This window comes from Xenia sp. Carnegie-2017, unplaced genomic scaffold (genome assembly GCF_021976095.1).
Source record: "Xenia sp. Carnegie-2017 unplaced genomic scaffold, XeniaSp_v1 HiC_scaffold_22, whole genome shotgun sequence".
In the NCBI taxonomy this organism is placed as follows: Eukaryota; Metazoa; Cnidaria; class Anthozoa; order Malacalcyonacea; family Xeniidae; genus Xenia; species Xenia sp. Carnegie-2017.
The window spans coordinates 5,065,793-5,085,893 of NW_025813485.1; the positions used below are offsets into that span (position 1 = coordinate 5,065,793).

General features: G+C 33.8%; 5 protein-coding genes across 7 annotated transcripts; 3 read left to right on the top strand and 2 right to left on the bottom strand.

The window, feature by feature from the left end:
* Nucleotides 1–331: 331 nt before the first annotated feature.
* Nucleotides 332–4,195, top strand: LOC124447548 (luc7-like protein 3). Of its 2 annotated transcripts, none has more exons than XM_046998514.1 (8): nt 332–707; nt 859–872; nt 2,048–2,141; nt 2,298–2,349; nt 3,030–3,078; nt 3,190–3,287; nt 3,356–3,505; nt 3,867–4,195. In XM_046998514.1, the coding sequence occupies exons 1-8, from the start codon at nt 490–492 to the stop codon at nt 3,948–3,950; spliced, it is 759 nt and encodes a 252-aa protein (XP_046854470.1). In that variant the 5' UTR covers nt 332–489; the 3' UTR covers nt 3,951–4,195. The 2 variants fall into 2 exon arrangements, with proteins under 2 accessions (XP_046854470.1, XP_046854471.1); XM_046998515.1 differs by having other exon boundaries at nt 3,039–3,078.
* A 94-nt stretch (nt 4,196–4,289) lies between these two features.
* LOC124447549 (ubiquitin-fold modifier-conjugating enzyme 1) lies at nt 4,290–5,727 on the bottom strand. Its single transcript, XM_046998516.1, has 6 exons — nt 5,592–5,727; nt 5,209–5,276; nt 5,039–5,102; nt 4,852–4,928; nt 4,598–4,688; nt 4,290–4,520 (listed from the first exon to the last, which is right to left on the bottom strand). The coding sequence occupies exons 1-6, from the start codon at nt 5,712–5,714 to the stop codon at nt 4,440–4,442; spliced, it is 504 nt and encodes a 167-aa protein (XP_046854472.1). The 5' UTR covers nt 5,715–5,727; the 3' UTR covers nt 4,290–4,439.
* On the top strand, nt 5,693–13,337 carry LOC124447545. Its single transcript, XM_046998510.1, has 27 exons — nt 5,693–5,944; nt 6,139–6,245; nt 6,590–6,634; nt 6,708–6,794; nt 6,931–6,997; nt 7,328–7,399; nt 7,502–7,590; nt 7,702–7,762; nt 7,883–7,978; nt 8,328–8,399; nt 8,526–8,617; nt 8,720–8,825; nt 8,965–9,044; nt 9,262–9,330; nt 9,439–9,499; nt 9,589–9,605; nt 9,721–9,778; nt 10,086–10,178; nt 10,368–10,428; nt 10,559–10,633; nt 10,721–10,759; nt 10,851–10,908; nt 11,093–11,122; nt 11,365–11,403; nt 11,486–11,549; nt 11,878–11,949; nt 12,578–13,337. Exons 1-27 carry the CDS (start codon nt 5,888–5,890, stop codon nt 12,656–12,658), a joined length of 1,848 nt encoding a protein of 615 aa, XP_046854466.1. The 5' UTR covers nt 5,693–5,887; the 3' UTR covers nt 12,659–13,337.
* Nucleotides 13,338–14,656: 1,319 nt separating this feature from the next.
* LOC124447547 lies at nt 14,657–16,211 on the bottom strand. Its single transcript, XM_046998513.1, has 2 exons — nt 16,151–16,211; nt 14,657–15,908 (listed from the first exon to the last, which is right to left on the bottom strand). Exons 1-2 carry the CDS (start codon nt 16,194–16,196, stop codon nt 15,007–15,009), a joined length of 948 nt encoding a protein of 315 aa, XP_046854469.1. The 5' UTR covers nt 16,197–16,211; the 3' UTR covers nt 14,657–15,006.
* An 85-nt stretch (nt 16,212–16,296) lies between these two features.
* LOC124447546 (arylsulfatase H-like) lies at nt 16,297–19,552 on the top strand. 2 transcript variants are annotated; one of them, XM_046998512.1, is made up of 4 exons: nt 16,297–17,008; nt 17,276–17,410; nt 17,741–17,974; nt 18,213–19,552. In XM_046998512.1, exons 1-4 carry the CDS (start codon nt 16,588–16,590, stop codon nt 18,830–18,832), a joined length of 1,410 nt encoding a protein of 469 aa, XP_046854468.1. In that variant the 5' UTR covers nt 16,297–16,587; the 3' UTR covers nt 18,833–19,552. The 2 variants fall into 2 exon arrangements, with proteins under 2 accessions (XP_046854468.1, XP_046854467.1); XM_046998511.1 differs by having other exon boundaries at nt 17,276–17,974.
* Nucleotides 19,553–20,101: the final 549 nt, after the last annotated feature.

The following is a 20,101-nucleotide window of genomic DNA, read 5'->3' on the forward strand; positions in this document are numbered from 1 at the left end:
ATTACAATGCCTGGAGCATGATGTTGTTTGAATATAACGTGTTAAAATTGTAGTAAGATTTGGCTCCTAGTTGGCTTTTTCTTAAAATAGAGGCTATTTGGCCTTATTTTGTTGAATTTGCCCTTTTTTGTACATTCATCTGGCTTCGGGCATCCGCTGAAAATGAAACTTACAAAGAAAAAAACTACCGTTTTTTGAAAAATAATTATTCAAGGACTGGGGAGTGGGATACCTGCTGAATCACGGCTTCAACCCTCCCTCCCTGAGTTGGAGTTCCAGCAAAGGACCAGCATTCAATGATGAATTGTTAGTGCCAGGCCCTTCACCCGCAGCCGCGGTCAGATTGCTTGATTGATCAATTTATAGACGATAGTTGATTTGAGAAAGTAATGGGAAAAACAAATTTGTTTTATAAATTATGAATATTTTTAATACTAAATGACAAATTAAATGATGGTTATAAAACTTGCGTGAGAATATTGGGAAATTATGGGAAAAGACAGCTCCGGAGAAGATCGTAACGGTAGGCGACCTCGAAGAAAACGAGAGGAAAGACGACGTCGCTCGCGAAGCAGGTCTAGAGGACGATCGCGTGAAAGACGATATGGAAGATCGAGGTCGCGAAGTAGAGAGAGCAGAAGGCGTACAAGTCGTGATCGTTTTAATCGAAGAAGTTCAAAACATAGAAGAAGTCGACGCAGTTCGAGGTGGTTTATGATTCATTTGTGAACACTGGTGGCACATACTCATGCCGGAATGAGGTTTTTATGAAGTTCTATTCATGCAGTTTTCTGATCTGTTTTATTTTCTGTTTTTGATAATTGCTCCTTCAAAACGGATCGTTTGGATCGTAAGTAGCAAGTCACGAAGGGGTACGTAAAGTTTTCAGCTTTTGTGTCATTTGGAAACACCAGCTTCACAAAGCATAGGAGATTAAACATATTACATATCCAACTTCAGTCTCATTAATTTTTTCATCTGGTCTTATTTTGAGCCATTCTTCTGACCAACACTTGCCACATAGCCAGGGAATTGAGATAAAAACTAAATAAAGCGGCTCTATGCAAATAAATGCAGTTTAGCTGCCACCTTTTGCTACTGGCCAAATGGTAGTAGGGGTGTTTGGTTGAGATAAGAATCATGTTTAAATGAAATGCTCCATTTACTATTTGCTCGAAGTGCATGCTTAACTGTTCTTGTGCTCCATCATCTTGGTTGCTGAGACAAATCAAGTCACTTCTGTGGAAGTTTTTACTTATAATTAAAGTGTTATATAAAGATAATGATTGCTCTCAAAAAAATATTACTTTCAACCTCATTACTTTTGTATTTTTGTTTGCATGTTTGAATATTGAGTTTTGGGTTAAGGCTTATTTTTTAAATTTTATTACTCAATGTTGATTTAATAGACTTAAAATTAGTATCTATGTTATGGACTATGCAGTGTGCGAATTAACGGTGTGCAATGTGCAATTTGCACATCGTTTTAGCTAAAATGAAAACAATTGCACACCACTTTTTCAAACGATGTGCAAAAATCAGCGGTTTTAACGAAAAACAATGTCGTAAATCATATGAATTTGTTCACGTTTGAAAATATTAATTTAGCAATTAGCACAATATAATAAGTAACGTAATATCGATTTGATTATGCCTATAAAGTAACACTTTTGTCGAAAAAATTGCACATCATTTTTTCTGAACTAATTCGCACACTGGGACTTTGTAAGGTAAAGTGAGTATTTATTTACATTTGTGCCAACTAATTCCTTAAAAATTCACATTCTGGCAGTTATGTTCATCATAGTATATTAAATATTTTGCATGTATTGTATTAAAAAAGCATTATATTTTTCAAAAAATTCAGTCATTCAACTAACATAAACAGAAATGGTCTGTAACTTTGGATATTATTTATATGGTTGCATTAAAATGTTAAAAAGGGCTTCATATATATATTACAAATAAAAATGAAGGACATTGTTTTGTCCTTAAGCTTAACTTTTTGGAATATACATACTTATTAATATTATTTATTATTTTTCAGATAGATACAGTCATTCTAGAAGTCATTCTAAGAGCAGATTAAGAAGGCATAGGTCACACTCATCTTCTAGTGATAGGAGGAAAAACAGATATAGGTATGCATTTTTATGGGAATAATTTTTCATGCAAGATACCAATGTATTGTGTTTTCAAGAATTTTTGGTATGGAGTGTTGACGTTTATCACTAACTTTGCATTTATTAGATATTTATGTAGTAATTTTGATAATTTTATTTTCTTCATGATTTTAGAAGTTCATCTAGTTCATCATCTTCAAGTTCAAGATCTTCCAGATCAAGAGGTGTAAGTATTCTGTTGTAACAATTTACTGTATCAATATTCTGGTGTTAATGTATTAATATTTTGCTTTGTCTAAACGAAACTGATTATATGACATACCTACCTACCATAAATGCTAGCTTTAGTACCGGCTTGTCTGATTTTGAATGTGTCATTTATCTGGGATCAACCTTAAGTGAGAATGGTGCTTATTAAAAAACTTTTGACTTAAGGTGCGCACCAAACATTTTTACTGCTCCAAAAATAAATTTATCAAGATCTATTTACATGATAAAATATAATGTAACTTAACTTAGTAACTTTATATTTCTTTTGATTAACACTTCACTAACATCACTCATATGCAGCGTTTAACTGGGAGCGGTGTTAAATACATAGCTTCGGATTCTGAGTGTTGTGGCACTTAACTGAGAGTGGTGTTTAAGTGGGAGCAGTGCTAAAGGGGGCATTTACAGTATGTGAATTGTTAAATATTGTATTAATGGTGAAATGTTGTTGATTTGTTTTTAATGGGAGGAAGGTAATTGTGTTTAGCTACTGGCTTCTGGTGGGGGTGAATACTTATGCATTCTTTCATTTAAAAAAAATTCTTTCACCAGAAATCTGCAAGACAGTGTAGCCAAACATAGTTTTAGTTTCTTTAGTTAATTTCACTGTGTTTACGTATTTTCAAAATTATTTATTCATCAAAGCCTGGCAAAAGACTTAAGAGAAACAAAGTAAAGAATCTGGGTGAGTTTAACATTAATTGCACGAATGTTGTTTGACAAGAATGATTTGACATACAACAGTATTGATTCAATGTTCTCCATGCTCACAGAGATGTTTTTGATGATACATTAGATTCTCAAGACCCAACTTCTTATATACCAAGTGCTGAAACTATTGCAAAGATTAATAGTGATGGGTTTACCCCTGAAACATTTGTATCACAAACCCAGGTGAGAGAAGATGTTTGTATTGTCAGGTTGTATTTTTGTTGAAATCAAAATGAAATTATTTGATTTAGGCTGTAAATGGCTCAAGTATCAATTCGCATGTTAAAGGCCATGAAGATGCTATTTTTGGTAGTGCTCCTGTTTCAAAAACCATCTTAAATGTACCATTTAATGATAGTAATCAGCAACACTCAGAGAAAGATGGAATCATGGCATCACAGGTTGTCAATACTGTTGTAACATAGACAATGTAGTAACGATTTGAAGATCTCTAAATTAAAACTGCTCTTTTGAGCCCATTATTTTGCAAGCACATTTTAAAATTGTATGCCAGGTCAGGGCTTTGTCAGCACTTTTTGTATGTACTCTGGAGTTTATGCCAAATTATGCACACCATGAATTTTATGCCAGAGATCACAAGACATTAAAGGATTCCAACCTGGATTGTGTGGCTTTTGTGAGTCACAACGCATATATTACATACCAGAAAATAAACTTTGGAAATCTCCAAATCAATGGGTTTTTAAAGATTCAAACACATCCCAATTTACTTAATGTTAAATAGTTTTTTTTCCTCTTTAGTTACATGAACCAGAAGAAATCAAAAAAAGTAGATGGATGAAAAAGCTTCAGTCAATGCGAGAGAAAAAAATGGCCAATACTTGACATTGACCCTGAAATGAATTGCAGCATACATACATATTTAGTGAAAAGTAATTTTTTTCCATGACAACAGTTACCTTACATGTTGCTTTTGTCAAGAAAAAAATCCTGGCATCATTGGTGGGTGTTGGCTAGACAATTGTCTTTTATTTTCTGTAATTATAGTTTTTGTCATAACATGGTATCAAAAATTGTACTATATTTAAAACAGTGTTTTATATGATTAATCAAAACATTGTACAAACCTATTACTAATTAGGCAGTGTTTGTTTCACTTTGAATTCTTATGATGCTTTGGATTTTTGCACATAATCTCTGGAATCAAGTCATTTATACCATGGCTGTTTGGTTCAAATTTAATGTGCTACATCAATATTGTATAATACAGATTGAATTTCATAGCAAAAATGTGAAAATTCAATACTCTAGCATGCAGACATTTCCTTGGACAACACACTATTATACAATGTATAAAATCATTTTATGCAATCTTCATTTTGCAGTTTTCTCTTTGTAAACCACAATTCCTTTATCAATCAGATCAGGTATTTCAACAGCAAGCCATGGTCCAAGCTGTTGAAAACAGAAAATGAGAGTTATCTATCTTTTAAAGAAATTTGTTGATACTGTATACACATATTAACACTTACACCCAATGCCATGGCATGTGCTATTCCAAATTTGGGTACGTTTCGTGCCCATAATGGCTTAAAATGTTCAGTTAAGCATATCTTTCCTCCCCTGAAAAAATGAGCTTAGATGAAATGAATTTAGAAAGAAATGGGATGTAAAATATACCTTCTGCAACAAACTTGAATTTTTCAATAACTTTGTTTCAAGATACAACATTGCTTTATCACAACTCACTTCAAGCATCTATAATTGTTCAACTTAGATATCTTACCTGTACATTTTTGCAGTTTTTCCATCCAGCTCAGGTATTGCTATTTCTGGAGCAGTGGTAGGATATGTTACAGGAATCTAAGATAATGAAGACCATTAAAAACATGCATGAATTGTTTATGCATAGTCTGCATGGTAAATTTGCTGCAAGTAACATTTGTTAATATTAGCTCATGACTACAACTTACATCAAACTCAATATCAAATTCATATTTTAGCAGGTTATGCACAAACCAACATTTACCAAACCACCTGAAATCATACAAAATCATCAAATAAGTTAGACTTCAATATTATTAATGATTGAATGTTTCTGAATGATGAGTAAAAGAAGAATATTGCTTAGCTCAAAGCTAACCTTGTGCCCTCCTTATTGGATTCAAGACGAAACCAGTCATTGTCGGCATGTTTATTATTTCCAACATACTAATGGCAAAATAATGAAAATCAAATTTATGTTATCTAAGTCGTATTACCTGATGCGATAAGCAGGGGGGTGCTGGGACGTCAAACATTGGGGCAATATTCATAAATCGTGCATTATCTGATGTTTTGCATCTTTTGCATTGATTAATTTCTTTTGAAATCAATTGTTTAGTATGATCGGCTATAACAAACATATGAATAACTGCCTCGCCAATTAAAAACCTTCTGACGTCCCAGCCGGCAGCCGTTCCTGTAAATTCAACACTTAGAACAAAAATAAAAATAGAAAATGACAACGTAATAGAGTCATTATACTTTTATAAGGGAGCCATATTCTTCTTTAAGTCTTATCACCCACGAATCTTTATCCCTTGGACCAGCTTTAGTTTTTAAAAGAGGAATTGCAGCGAGAGTTTTCTTTGTAGCTTCGTCCACCATTTTGTTTATGCGCCTTTTCGGTTCATGATCAGCGGTAGAAATTTTTGCTATGTAACAAATCACTGGTAACAAACGTAAAATGTTCATTTCTGCATAAATGTTTTCGTAAAACTCTAATTGAAAGAAGAAATGAATTAGAAATAGTAATTTCTTTTATTATCTAAAAGGTAAAAATGATATGTATAATCCTTGTGGCTGGCCATGGAACAAAATTGGAGAATGAAATTAAGGTACATACATGATACATATTTGATAAACTTTACTCGTTTTCATGTATGGAAAAGAGAATGAGCATTTTTAGGAAATTTTTAAGGGCGATAATAAGGAAGTGATTTATGAACCAAGTATTACTAATACAATATGTAAATTCCGTTAATTCAGAAGTCCACATAAACTTATTTCACTTTTGGTCACAAATTTTCAGAATGATCCCTCTGGAAAATTTAATCACCTTCAAGGAGTACCAAAAGCATTGTTACCTGGTGTAGGGGGAAAGAAGATTCTTGATTTCTGGTGGGATGCTATAAATGTGTAAGTGAACATTCACTTGTTGAGTATGTTGGGGTTTGACTGATTGGTAAAGGTGGTAATAGGTCTCAAGATTGGAAGATAAACTGTTATTGGACCTAAATATTGAAATGATTAACACTGTTTTTTGCAAAACGTCAAGGCAAAAACTAAGTAGCTCTATTTCAGTAAAAGTACTTCAGTTAAATTGAATACTTTACAATCTTTGGTTATAATAGTTACATAATAGTCACATCTCTTAAAATAGTCACATCTACTACTTACATATTTGTCATTAGCCAATAGGGAATCCAGTCTCTATTTGTGAGGCAAAAAACGTCATGTTTGATTTTAAATTCTGTGTTTAGACGTCAGTATTTTTCAGCTGTTTACTTGGTCACTAATGCAGACAAGTAAGAAAATTTTGAAAGTTAAACATTATTTCACTATATTTCCTAACACCATAATTTTTTTTCTATAATTAAGATACAAGCATTATGAACGGTGGGCAACTGCACATGATTTTCCCATGGAAAACATTGTCAATGATGGATCAACTACTTTCCAATCTAGGTATGTACGTATACAAAATGACTTTAGATTCTGCTGCTTCATCATTTATTCTATAATAGCCATCTAACTGATGCTATAAAGTGCCAATTCAGTTAATGTACTGCAGCTTAAAGTTTACTTAATCTTTAATTTGTAGGCTTGGATCTGTAGCAGATTTTGAACTGGTACTGCGTAATAAAAACATCAACAGTGATGTCCTAGTGGTATGATAACCATCATTTTAGCAAGAAGTTATTGTTTCACTAGCCTATCTTTGATTTCTCTGAATTAAATATTATTATATTTTAAACATTTCAATTATCATATATAGTACGTATTATATGTAAGTATATCAATTTTAACAGGCTGTCAACATCTACAATTAAATTGCTTTCAACACATACTGTGCTATAGTTGGACAAACAATTTTTTAGAAATATTTGTACAAATATTTTTTTCGATTCATTAAAAAAATACCATTAAAAATATCCTGAAATTTTGCATTTAAATATTTCTTCTTTGAAATTTTGATCCATACATATCTTTTGAAAAAGGTGGCTGGCGACATGTTGTTTCAGGATCAAAAATTTGACATATGTCAAGTAATTAACTATTTCAAGACAAAGGTATCATTGATGATCATAACAAAATACCTACCACCATCTTTTCAATGATAATTTGGTGGAACACAATGCTTGTTTTAAATGAAATTGAAAATTGCTTTGCAGAAAGGTGAACTAGCTATTTATTATGAAATGGATGAAAGCGAATCCACCCGAACAAGAGGAATCATTGAAGTTTGCCCAACTTCAAACAGGTAATAAAGTTGGCATATGTAAGTGCTGATTGTATATATATATATATGATCTCCTGATTAGGGGGTCCCATAATACTTATATCCAGAGAAATCTTTTTTTTCCCTTTTTAGGATTGTAAAGTTTCTTGAAAAACCAGAACCGCATGAAACAAAATCAAGGTTAGCAAGCGTGGTAAGCCCCATTTCCTGTCAGTAATGCGATATCGTCTTTTTCAACTGCCATGAAGATAGAATATTGAAGAAATATTTTTGAACTGGAAATATGATCACGTCTGATGTGAATTTTTTTCAGGTTTTTTATTGTCTTCGCAAGGACATATTATACACCGTCGAAGAGTTTCTAAAAAATAATCAAAAACCCGAGGAAAGGGTATTTGGCAGATATATGGTACGTTTGATTGTTTTTTGATCAGAGAAGTTTATACGTACATTAATATATCTTTAACGAGCTGCAAGGGATCATGCGTGCCGTGATCATCTGTATATCAGTCTGTATGAAAGTTTATACGTACATTAATATTTCTTTAACGAGCTGCAAGGGATCATGCGTGCCGTGATCATCTGTATGTCAGTCTGTATGAAAGTTTATACGCAAGGTTGTATACAGTCTGTGTGTGGGTTGTCATTACTGATCAAGTAACAGTTATCATCCGTGTGCAGAAACGAAGTTTACTCAGGACATACATACGTAGAAGTAAATACACGAAGGCAAGATTCTAATGGTTTCATTTTCAAAGGAATGGCTTGTCAAGAAGACACCAGTATTTGGAATGAAATTACCAACGGGTTTTCAGTTAATAGGGAAAGTGGTAAGTTGAGAACGTCTTCACTCTTCAATACTTTCATCTAACGACTCTGTATACAATCAGTCAATGAAGTCCAACGTGTATACTTTACTATGAACACCTGTGTTAATTAATAATCTATGATATTAGGGTCTTTCCGACTACCAAAGATGGGTGGCCTATTTTGCGAATATGCGATCTCAGCTTGTAAGACATTCCTTCACGTCACGTGTGTACGCCAGGTAAACTTTGAGGTTCAGATGCAATGTTATTTGCATATAAAAATATGATTTGAGTCATTAAAATTGCCTCAAGTTGTTTGCATTCTTCTTTTCATTTTCTAGAGTCGGTCTTGTGGGCAATCCATCTGATGGTTTCTATGGTAAAACTATCGCATTGTCTATATCAAATTTCTGGGCAGAAGTATCAATTTCGGAAAGCGAAAAACTGGTTAGTTGTTTTTTTGTCATTGATTAACTGCAAGGGTTTATTTCCTGGAAGTGTAAAGTCGTTGAATTTCTTGACTTTTTTGTTTCCTCTTACACTTCATGTACCTGATGTATGATTAAAAACTTGCACCACATTTTAGGTTCTTGTTCCTCATCCGTTGAACGATCCAACAGAATTTGGAAGTTTAGGTGATCTTCATGGAATCAGTAGAAAAGAAGGGTAACGCGTAAATCGATTTAATTTTTCTTCTGGTCTTTCTTTTTACAAAATCAACGTGTATAATTGCTGTTAGTCATGTGCATCATGCTAGACTTCGTTCATGTGACGTCATTGTTGATAAAAATCACTAATTTGGCATTGAAACCCGTTCGTTTGCCACCCTACACAATAAGAGTTTTATTTTATATATTTTTGAGCATATTAATATGATATTAAGGTATTTTGGAGGATTGCGATTGTTACAAGCAACTTGCAAGAAATTTTATCAATTCTGCTCAGATCATGGGTGTGTAGTATTTATGATCCAAATAATTTTCTTCGTTGTTTTTTTTTTGTTTTATTCACCCAAGGCAAAAAATTTTGACTTTGTTTACTTGTGTCCATTTCTTTATAGAATAGCACTTGCTAAGAGAAACTTTACACTCAGCTATGATACAAACATTCCTAGGCAAGTGGTATGTTTTAAAGTGACGATGATTGATTTTCGTCCTGTGTTCATGTGTACAGATGTAATTTCTTTATTAAATTGTTTTTAATTCTTCAGGGTTTGGCTGGAAGCAGGTAACTTTTACGAAAAGGCAATTAGACAATCCTGTTATGCCGTCAGTGCATAAAAAATAGCTTAGCTATTGTGTCGATTTTGAAGATATTGAACTTTTTATGTTTTAAATTGTAGTGCGATTGTTACTGCAACCTTAAGATGCCTTATGGATTTTTTCAATCTAAATGATTTGGTAGGTCAAATTCAAACATATATTATTCATATAGTTATCTCACAAATATAAGATAAACAGTTCAGAGTTATTATTTGCGTGCTCAAACAAAGTTACTGAAGTTCGAGATCAAAAAAGTTTAAAAAACCACATTACATTCCTATGACTTTTTTTGCTAGTTTTTGTGAATTTTTCCGAATTTGGGTGTAGCAACAAAAAAATAAGTCTTACTCACCTGGCATGATATATTATGTTCCCAAATTATTGCCTTGTTCAAAATGAAGGCATTAGTGAAGTATGCATTAATTGAGAGTTTACACTTGTAAAGGATCTTGAAAAGCCAATTCAACCTCAATTTATATTGAATGTGGAAAAAGATGAATTGTTCATTAATGCTGGATTGCAAGATAGAGTCATTCAGGTTGGTTTTAAAAAATTGTAAAATAAACTTTGTATGGAAATTGAGTAGCTACAGTTATTTAGTCACGACTCATGACTACATAAATGCATGCATTATATGCAGTGTTTTTAATTCAATAAATGACTTAATTTTAAATTTATGGAAATTTCTAATTTTAATTTGCCAACGTTAATTATGTGCAAATTTAAGGTGTACGAAGGTCTTGTGTACATGGATTTTGATAAGGAAATTATTAAAAAGCAAGGATATGGTAAGAAAATGATTAAATAATAGCGATACACGTACATCACTACTTCAATAATATGTCATAAGTAATTTAACTATTTAGAATGTTTATTTGATGTTGTTCTGATTTGACAGTTAAGTTTGTTTCTATCTAGGCAACTATGTAAATCTACCTGTTGACGTTATTCCAAAGCTATGGCTTGCGTATGTTACTGACCCAAGTGACTCAGGTATAACATTTACGACATTACGTATAGTACTCCAGTTTTAGAAGCTTTATTGAAAAAGATAATGACAGGACTTCTCATTCTTGTAAGGAAAAATTCATAGCAATGTGAGACAAAAGTGGGAGCAAGGTAACATTTGGCATACTTTCAAAACTGTTTAAACATTATTTCTGACATCTGAGCAAGTGAAAGCATTAAATAATTTGGATTTTATCTTTAGGTGATGAAGAAGTTATAGCTGCGATGAAAACATTTAGTGAATATACTGACAAAGCAAGGTCATTATTGAATAGAATTTTACTTGTTTGATGAACACGATATTTGAAGAAATGTTTTATGTTTTGTTTTTGAAATGGTGCGACCGTTCGACAATGTTCATAATGCTAATACAGGCAACGTTTAGTTTGAACATCAACTTCAAATAGTGATGTCCGATTTTGATAACTTTTATTTATCTTTTAGAGTTGCTCTTGAGAATCACGATATGTCAAGGTATGTTCAATCGTCAATCTCGAAATCTATCATTATAGGTAGTTAGCATTTAGTAAGTAACACAATCCATAGGTTACTCAATTAATGCCAGATGAATTCAGTACGGTACCGCCTACGTATATAAGTTTTCCAAAATGTTGTGCAGCAAATGATTTTTCACTTTTACTTTTATTTCCAACAAAGTCACGCGTTAGTTGGCTGGACAACTATTTTTTACTATTTATGATGTATGTCTGTTGCAGTTTAGCCCAAATAATGAACAGTAACTTCAATTTGAGAAGGTCTGTACGTATTTATCACAACCTTTTTTCTAAAGTCATTTACATCGATGAAAACGTACGGTTCTTGCGGTTTTATGTTTAGAAAAATCTACGGTGATGCTGCATTGGGGGATTCAAACTTACAAATGGTTGAACTTGCCCGTAAGGTACGTATGTGTTCATACTTAAAATGCGTTACGAACTTTTGATGCGTAGATTTTCGACATACAGTCAAACTCCCCTAAGCGGGCAACACCTTTTGGACATAACCTGGTGTCTGCTTCCGAGAGGTGTTGAGGATCGAATTTTGACGTCTTGCTTTCTTTGAATGTGTAAAAGTCAATATGTAGGTACTTTTTCGTGTTTGGTTATGAAACTCACGTCCTAACTGTGACATTATTCAAATTCCAAACTTACGATCAAAGAACAATTATGATACAAAAATGTTATGAATGTAATGTTTTAAAACTATCAAACTGACTTTCATTTCCACAGTATGGATCAGCAGCAAAGTTTCCAGGAAGTGGTGGAGCAGTGATTGGTTTATGCCTTGATGAGACTCACAAGGTAGTGTGCTAAGTCAGCATAAAGCTTTACACACAAGAGGAACCAGCTAAGATTGATTTCTCCAATGCTAATTGGCCATAAAACCATGAGCAATTAATTTCAGATTTGCAGTTTATGTGCCAAGGGCCAAGGCATTGAACATTTTGCTCAGTTAATTTGATCAAATGTATTAATTATACATACATACATTTCTTCATCAATCACCATCTTCCTATTTTTTTATCATGTGCACATTCTATTTCAAGAATTTGCACATGCTATTTCACATAAACAGATTTTCAAGGGGAGTGCCATCCCCAAACATCAGATTTCACCCACTAAAGAAATTGTTGACCCCTAAGAAACATTTCAACCCCTCCCCCCTCCCAATATTTATTTACGGCAACATTTCATCTTTACACTACCTTCGGTGGCTGCACTACCCAACCGACCCTAAAATCTTTACTACCTTACTTTGTCTTAGATCACTTACTATCTCCCCCTACACTAAAACTGTTTAGCATTGCTCCTCTAAAAAAGATGAAAATCCATACATGGGGATACCTATATGTGGATTTTCTTGAAATTTTTCTGCATGTAAGCCAGTTTAACATTCACACATGAGTAAATGTAAGTGTTGATGTTTTAGGATGATCTCAAAAAAGCATTTCAAGGAGAAGGATTTGTGTTTTGTGACATTATTCCATATCTTGGAGAAAAAATACATTAGATGCAATGTTGATGATAATATTGAAAATGAAGGTCATGTGAAAACAAGATGAAATAGGCTACATTTTATAATGCCCCAGATTTAAATATGTTTTTAGAATCTGACTTCCTCTGGTAGAAATGGTTTGATTCAGGATATGTGCATGATAAATGAGTTAGCCTGTCAGATACTAACAACTTCCTGACTTATAATTTAAAAGCCTTTAAAAGGTACTGAATACCCAACATTCATAGGAAATTGTTACTATGGCAAATTTTAGTTTGCATCAGACATCTAGTACTCTTGACAACCATTGAAACAATTAGCAATATCACCAATATCACCATAATTAACAATACATATACAAGTATTGATTATTGCATAAATTAATAGTTCTTGGCATTACATTTTTATTTTTATAAATATATTCAAATTTGTTGTCTAGAGAAATCATATTATGACAAAAATTGAGAGAAATGTACAATTCGATGTAATTACAGATAAATATGATCTCGCGATAACAATCTATTTAGCAGTAGAGTACTCTTCGTAAAAGACAAACTATTTCAATACAAATACGTACGATACGTAATCTTTGACTAATTGGTGTACAATATAAAAGACATGAAAACCAAAGCCGTTCAAACCAAGATCCCATACAGTTCAGACGTAATAAAAATACAATTAATTCATTGGCTCACCACGCTGTCCACTTCATCAATGAGTAGCGTTATAAATGAAAATAGCCAACAAAAACAAAGCAAACATGATAGCGGGTAGTGCATATTTCAGTCCGAGTTCTTGGCCTCTTATATTGTTCTTTCGTCTTTCACGTTTTTGCTTTCTGGATTCTTTAGCTGGTTTTCCTTTAAGTTGTCTCATTTTAGGCGATGCTGTGTGATATAAGCTATCAAAACTGTTATCTTTTTTTTCGTTGATAAGCGATTTTTAGTGAATTTTACGGTAGACACATAAGACACGTTGAGTTGTTACATTGGTCGACAACACTTTGTCGAGTGTTGTCGATATTCGACGAGATGCTCAACAAACATCCATCAAAAGGAGGCGCAGTGTGCATTCTGATTAAGTTGGGCCAGTAGGGGTCAGCATTTTGTTCATGATGAAAGCAAATAGTAGGACAAAATCTAGCCTAGAGTTTTTAGCTTATAAATATACTGCAGCCTGGGTTAAAGTCATCACGAGTCGATATTTGAACAAGTTAAAATAATACTTTTTATATAACATGTTCATCTTCAACTATTATATAAATGATTAGTCACGTAATACAGCCATTTTTGAAGACTAAACACCAAGTGGTCTACAATCGAGGGGAGGGGGTGGAAGATTTCACCAATTGTGTATATCTAAGTATTAAAGTTGTGTAAGCTGTAACTGTAAGCTGTGATGGCTTAAACGATTACTACAAATATAACGAAGGCTGGGGTGCACTTTATGGGGTTGGGTGTAAGAGTGTGACACCCTCTCGATCAGAAAGTCCCAAAACGTAGAACACCTTAGCCTTGCTCCAATTTTTTATGTTTATGTATCCCTTGGAGAAAGTTTTAAAAAAATAAATAGTTTAGTATGTTGGCCGACATCCCGCGAAATGAACAAATAATCCCATTGTTTCTAAATTGCTTATTGAATTTTCAGTGTTTTCCAATAGAATGAGTTTTGTTTATATAAATTTGTGAAAAGAATATTTCATCTAATTCTCTTGTCTGTATATTTACCCCACTTTAAACAACGGTATATAATCAATGACAGTTTTTGACTTTCTGTGTACCTTTCCTGGGGGACACCTTGTATTCTGAAATTACACTTTGTGAACTTGCTGGATGAATTTTGACATTCAGCAAATCGACTGAGGGAACAGCTTTGGAATAAATGAGCCTCTTTTTGTTGGATGTAAGTTTGTAGATTTCATATTCGACACCACTTTTCTTGGTTATATCCTTCTTTTTCCGAATTATTGCTTTATTAGGCATGTTTCGCTTGCAAGGATACTCATTTTAAACATTTTTGAAAGAGTGACTCATTAGCACCACTGTTTTCAATATATTTCCTCTGACCCTATTATTAACATCAATTAAAAAAATATATAATGAACTATTTACAAGAATTTTCGCTAAATCTGCAAAATTTTGTACTGTACACTATCTTTAAATATTCATTAGTGTAGCTTTTAATAGAGAATGAGTTTTATACAGACAACATGAAAAAGTTCAAAAAGCTCTAAATATAAAATTTCACAATATATAAAGCTAGGAAACTATCATCGAATGACACGCTCGAAAGTTGGGAGAAATACAAACACAATAGGTTTGGAATGAGTACATTGTCATTGGACCATGGGTAAGTAAAGAATGTTAGTAAACTTCAGTTATCTGCTTTGGAACTACATAGTTTGCACTGGTCCAGTAATATCGCGTGAAATTTTCATATTGCTGTAATATATTATGGTTGATTGGCTTGTTCGAGTTTGACGAATACGAGATTAAGTTCGATGGTTGCAATCGTCCATGTGATAAACTTGACAATAAATGTGGTTGGTGTAGGAGAGGTAATTGTATACTTTCGACATTTGCAGATTTATAAAGTGATATTACATTGGAACTGATACCCGTTCTGTAGCAGACATCGCCAGGATCAATCCACAGCGCCAGGCCTGAACAAAATGTCGAAAGCAAAACATCTTTTGAGATGTTGCACACTGCAGCAGCCTTTACTAGAAGTGGATCAACGATTTTGCTGTCCTTGTCAATATTTATACATCGAAAACCGCTTCCTTTCATCGGTTTGTCTGGATACCAATGATCGGAGAACCTTTCAACTAAAGACTTTCGTAATGCTCTTCTGAATAAGTCTAACCTCTCACGGATCAGTACTTCTTCTTGAGATGAACGGATGTTCAAATATAAGAACTCGCAAGCACAATCAATTTCGTCTTTCATGATTCTCTGAAGATTCAACTTCAATTTTGCTTTGTGTAATATTACAAGATTGTGGACTTTAAATAATAATCCGCGTTGACGTTCCAGAGAGTTCTTCGATGAAACAATTACATCATGTATACGTAGGTCACAAGAAAACTTTGAGAGAATTACGAAAGCTGACGTGATACGTGAACAAAAATATACTGTGCTCTGCGCCAATAAAAAAGCTTGTACAATGTTGTGACGTATTGTTGCCGGGTGATAACAAAGCCTTAAAAACACGCCTTGGCGTTCGTTACGTAATTGATATGATTGGCTTATGACGTATGGCACACCTGCACAAGTAAAAAATATTTTGTGTACTTTTAGTTCTTAATTTATTGACACAGATTTTCGTAGCACAAGTGATTTAGGACTTCTTGAGAATGTAGAATGAAGTAGAACAATAACTATCAACTTTCTACGGTAGTATTGCGTGAAAAATCTTGCGTAATGAAATTGCCCAATCTGAGCATTTAATAGAACAGAGTACACTAACACTAGAGTATCAAATTATCAATCACAGAGACCTACCGACCTTCGACATTGGCGAAGTTTGCTTTAACATTATAATGCGTGAGCATCACCTGACCATGTAAACTATTTCACAAGGCACTTGAAATGTGAAACAGGTGGATTTTATTTTGACTTTAGAATGTCAGGGTGTCAGTGCTATTTTAAAGTTGGTAAACATTTGACCAGTAGTAAATTTTTGCCCCGTTTACTTGCGCACCATTTTCCTATTGTTTCCTTATTCAAGTATAAACATTTCTGCATCGTAGTTTCAAGAAGAATATTACAAAAATGAAAATATATACATGTTACAACCTCGCACGTGACATCGTGAGGCTACAAGTCATGTGAGTGTGCCATGAAATGATTGCGTGATGAAAACAAAATTACTCGTGATTTTATAAAAAACATAATGTGTACAAACACATTAATCAGTTTTACGCACTCCAACAAGACAAGAAAATGGCTGCAACATTAATGTATCTTGTATTGTTATTGAACTGCATATTTTTTATTATGGAAAGCTTTGCAATTGATTTTTATAAAATGAGTGGGAGTAAATCATCGCGACCTAATGTCGTGGTGTTTTTGGTTGATGACTTAGGTATAGGTGATATAGGATGCTTTGGCAACACAACGATTAAGACTCCAAACATTGACAGTTTGGCAGCGCAAGGAGCAAAGTTAAATCATAACTTGTCCCCGGAGTCAATATGTACTCCAAGTCGTGCGGCAATGTTAACTGGACGATATGCTATACGCTCTGGCTTGGCTGCAGCGCCGAATGAATTAAGAATTATTACGAACCTTGCTTGCAATGCAGGTCTACCAGAAAATGAAACAACATTTGCCAAAATTTTGCAAGAAAATGGTTACCAAACAGGTGTGTTTATAAAATATTGATAACTTTTCATACACTCTTGAATAGCACAGGCTTACAATGAAAAACATAGGCTTATACAATGAGCAATACAGGCTTACAATGAACAACGTAGGCTTACAATGAGCAGTTGTTAATTTCTCATTATTTCTCATTATTTTTTCTATCAGCACACTTTTAAACATTCCTTCAATGCATAAAAATAAAAATTTGTGCTTTTCTGTTCGCATTCAAAAGGTTAACAAATTGTCATACATGATTTCCTTTTAGGCTTGATTGGAAAATGGCATCTAGGCCTGCATTGCAAGGAGCAGGAAAATTGTCATCATCCAAAAAATATGGGTTTTGACGAATTCTATGGCCTACCACTGACAAACTTGAGAGATTGTGGTCCTCTTTCCGAAGGTTCAAGTCTGTTGCACATTATGCAAGAATCAGTTCGCCGTCTTTTAGTTGCGTTGTCTCTGTTAACAGTGGGGATATTTCTCACTGGACTTTTTTCTAGGAAATCGCTTGTATTTTTTATTGTTATAAATGCACTTGTTGTTGTAGTCGTACCATTTGTTATACAAAGCGTATTTGCACGAAGTGTTTGCGTTGTAATGCGCGATTTCGATATCGTAGAACAACCGATACAGCTTGAGAACCTCACAGTCCGATTTACTAACGAAGCAAAAAAGTTTGTCAAACGTAATAAAAATGGTCCCTTCCTTCTTTTCTTTTCGTTTGCAAAAGTCCACGCAGTTCTGTTCTCGTCTCCACGTTTTAAAGGTCACAGCAAACATGGGCGATATGGGGACAACGTTGAAGAAATGGATTGGAGTGTTGGAGAAATCATAAAAACGCTCGAAAAAGAAAATCTTTTGGATAATACGTTCGTTTATTTTACCTCTGACCATGGTCCATTCCTAGAGATTAAGTTACCGTCAGGAGAGAAACTCGGCGGCTCAAGTGGAAAATATAAAGGAGGTAAAAATTTTAGTCCTTTTGTGATTCCAACACTTCGCCACATCTCGTGCAATTGACGCAACTTTAGGATATAAGCAGCAGAAAAAACTTTACTTCCATCTAATACACTGCAGCACAAAACCTTACACAACCTTATATTTGAGCTGCAGAAAACGTAAAACAATCTACTTCCATCTAATACACAACTTTGTGATATGAGCTGCAAAAAATCTTGAACAACATACTCCTATTTAATTAGGCAAAGCACAGACGTGGGAAGGAGGCATACGTGTTCCAACTGTAGTTATGTGGAGAAATCATATACCTAATGGAATTACTATCAATGAAGCAACTAATGGTATGGATTTATTTGCAACAATTATTGAGTTAGCAGGTGGACGTACATTGCAAGATAGACATATAGATGGGAAAAATATATTGCCACTTTTGATGCGGAAAGAAACAGTATCTCCTCATGAGTTTATGTTCCATTATTGTGGTAATGCTATCCATGCAGTAAGATACCGACCTCGCCATGGAAATAATACGTGGAAAGCACATTTTCACACTCCTTTATGGAGAGATGGATACCAGACATGTGATGAAAAATATGTGATGTGCCCATGCTTTGGTGAAGATGTTGTCCGTCATGATCCCCCATTACTGTATGATATCACAAATGATCCCTATGAAATGTATCAACTTGATACCGATCTTGCAGCTCATAAAACTATCATAGCAAAGATTAAGAATGCCGTAGATGTCCATCGGCGGAGCATTCTTCCTGTACCTAAGCAACTTGGATATCCGAACGCCTGGCCAACGAACATACATCGTCAACCTTGTTGTAATATTCCATATTGTAAATGTTTCGAATAGCCGTTAGCTAAATGCTTAAAAAAGCTTGACTTGACATTCAAGTGCATTGATCAGTTGGAGCGAGCAAGGCAGCAGTGAATAATATGAAGTAAGGCTGAGGAAAAATTATTGCAAAACGTGGAAACTGTGCCATTTCGTAGAATGCATTAATCTGTAATTTCCAAAAGGCGCAATGAAGAACGTCAGCATTCACTACCTTTAAAGTAATCTAGTTAAGATAACGAATGGTGATACCGTGATGAAAGGAATGAAAATTGAGGTTCTTTGCATTTATGATAATTTAATAAATAACAACATTGTCGTCGGCCTAGGAGTTTTTTCGATTCAATTTCTAAATGCGCGAACAAGATATATGAATCGGGACCAGATTAACCTTTCGTGGGGCCCTTCTCCAACAACAACCCTGAAATTCAGATTGCCTGAAATCAGAAAGATTAAAAAATAATATTTATACCATGATGTGCAAAAATATATTTATGTTAAAACAAGAAAGTATATATTTGAATTGTCGTCTAACCCAGCTTATATCATTAACATTAATTGATAATTTTAGAGAACTTGATTATAAAGTAAAAATTAAGCCTAATTAACAAACTAAACATTCATAAGATTCAATATACATGCTCTGATGCAGCGATGCATGCTCGCTTGACATGTATGTAAAATGTACGTGTAAGTAATGTAACATATCTTTACTAAAATCTCATTTTGCTTTGTAAACGTTGTGTTGGCGGGATTTCTTTACAGCAAACTCTTTAATTATGGACGACAACATTCAAATTGAATTTAATTGGTGACAATGGAATTTAGGATTATTCATTTATTCTCACTTCATTTTATTTATTCACAAATTTATTTATTCGCACTTTCCGAATTTATTTATTCACACTTGGAATTTATTTATTCACACTTTCCGAATTTATTTATTCGCACTATTCACACTTTCCGAATTTATTTATTCGCACTTTCCGAATTTATTTATTCGCACTTTCCGAATTTATTTATTCACTAATGGTACTTCCATTTGAAACTATAGTTACTGCAATGCTGCTTAAAAAGTTATCAACAATGGCGCTTCATTGCAAGGGAAAGGAATGAGCATGGCTTTTAATCTTTGTGGATGAACTGAAAGACTTTTGGTGAGCTTAGAGATTTTAGAGAAAATCTAGAATCAGTCACCGAAGAATATATCCAATCTGTTGTTCGAAGACTGGAAAGGTTGTTGACAGAGCAAATGTCATTGGTCTTTACCGATTACGAAGTAGACAA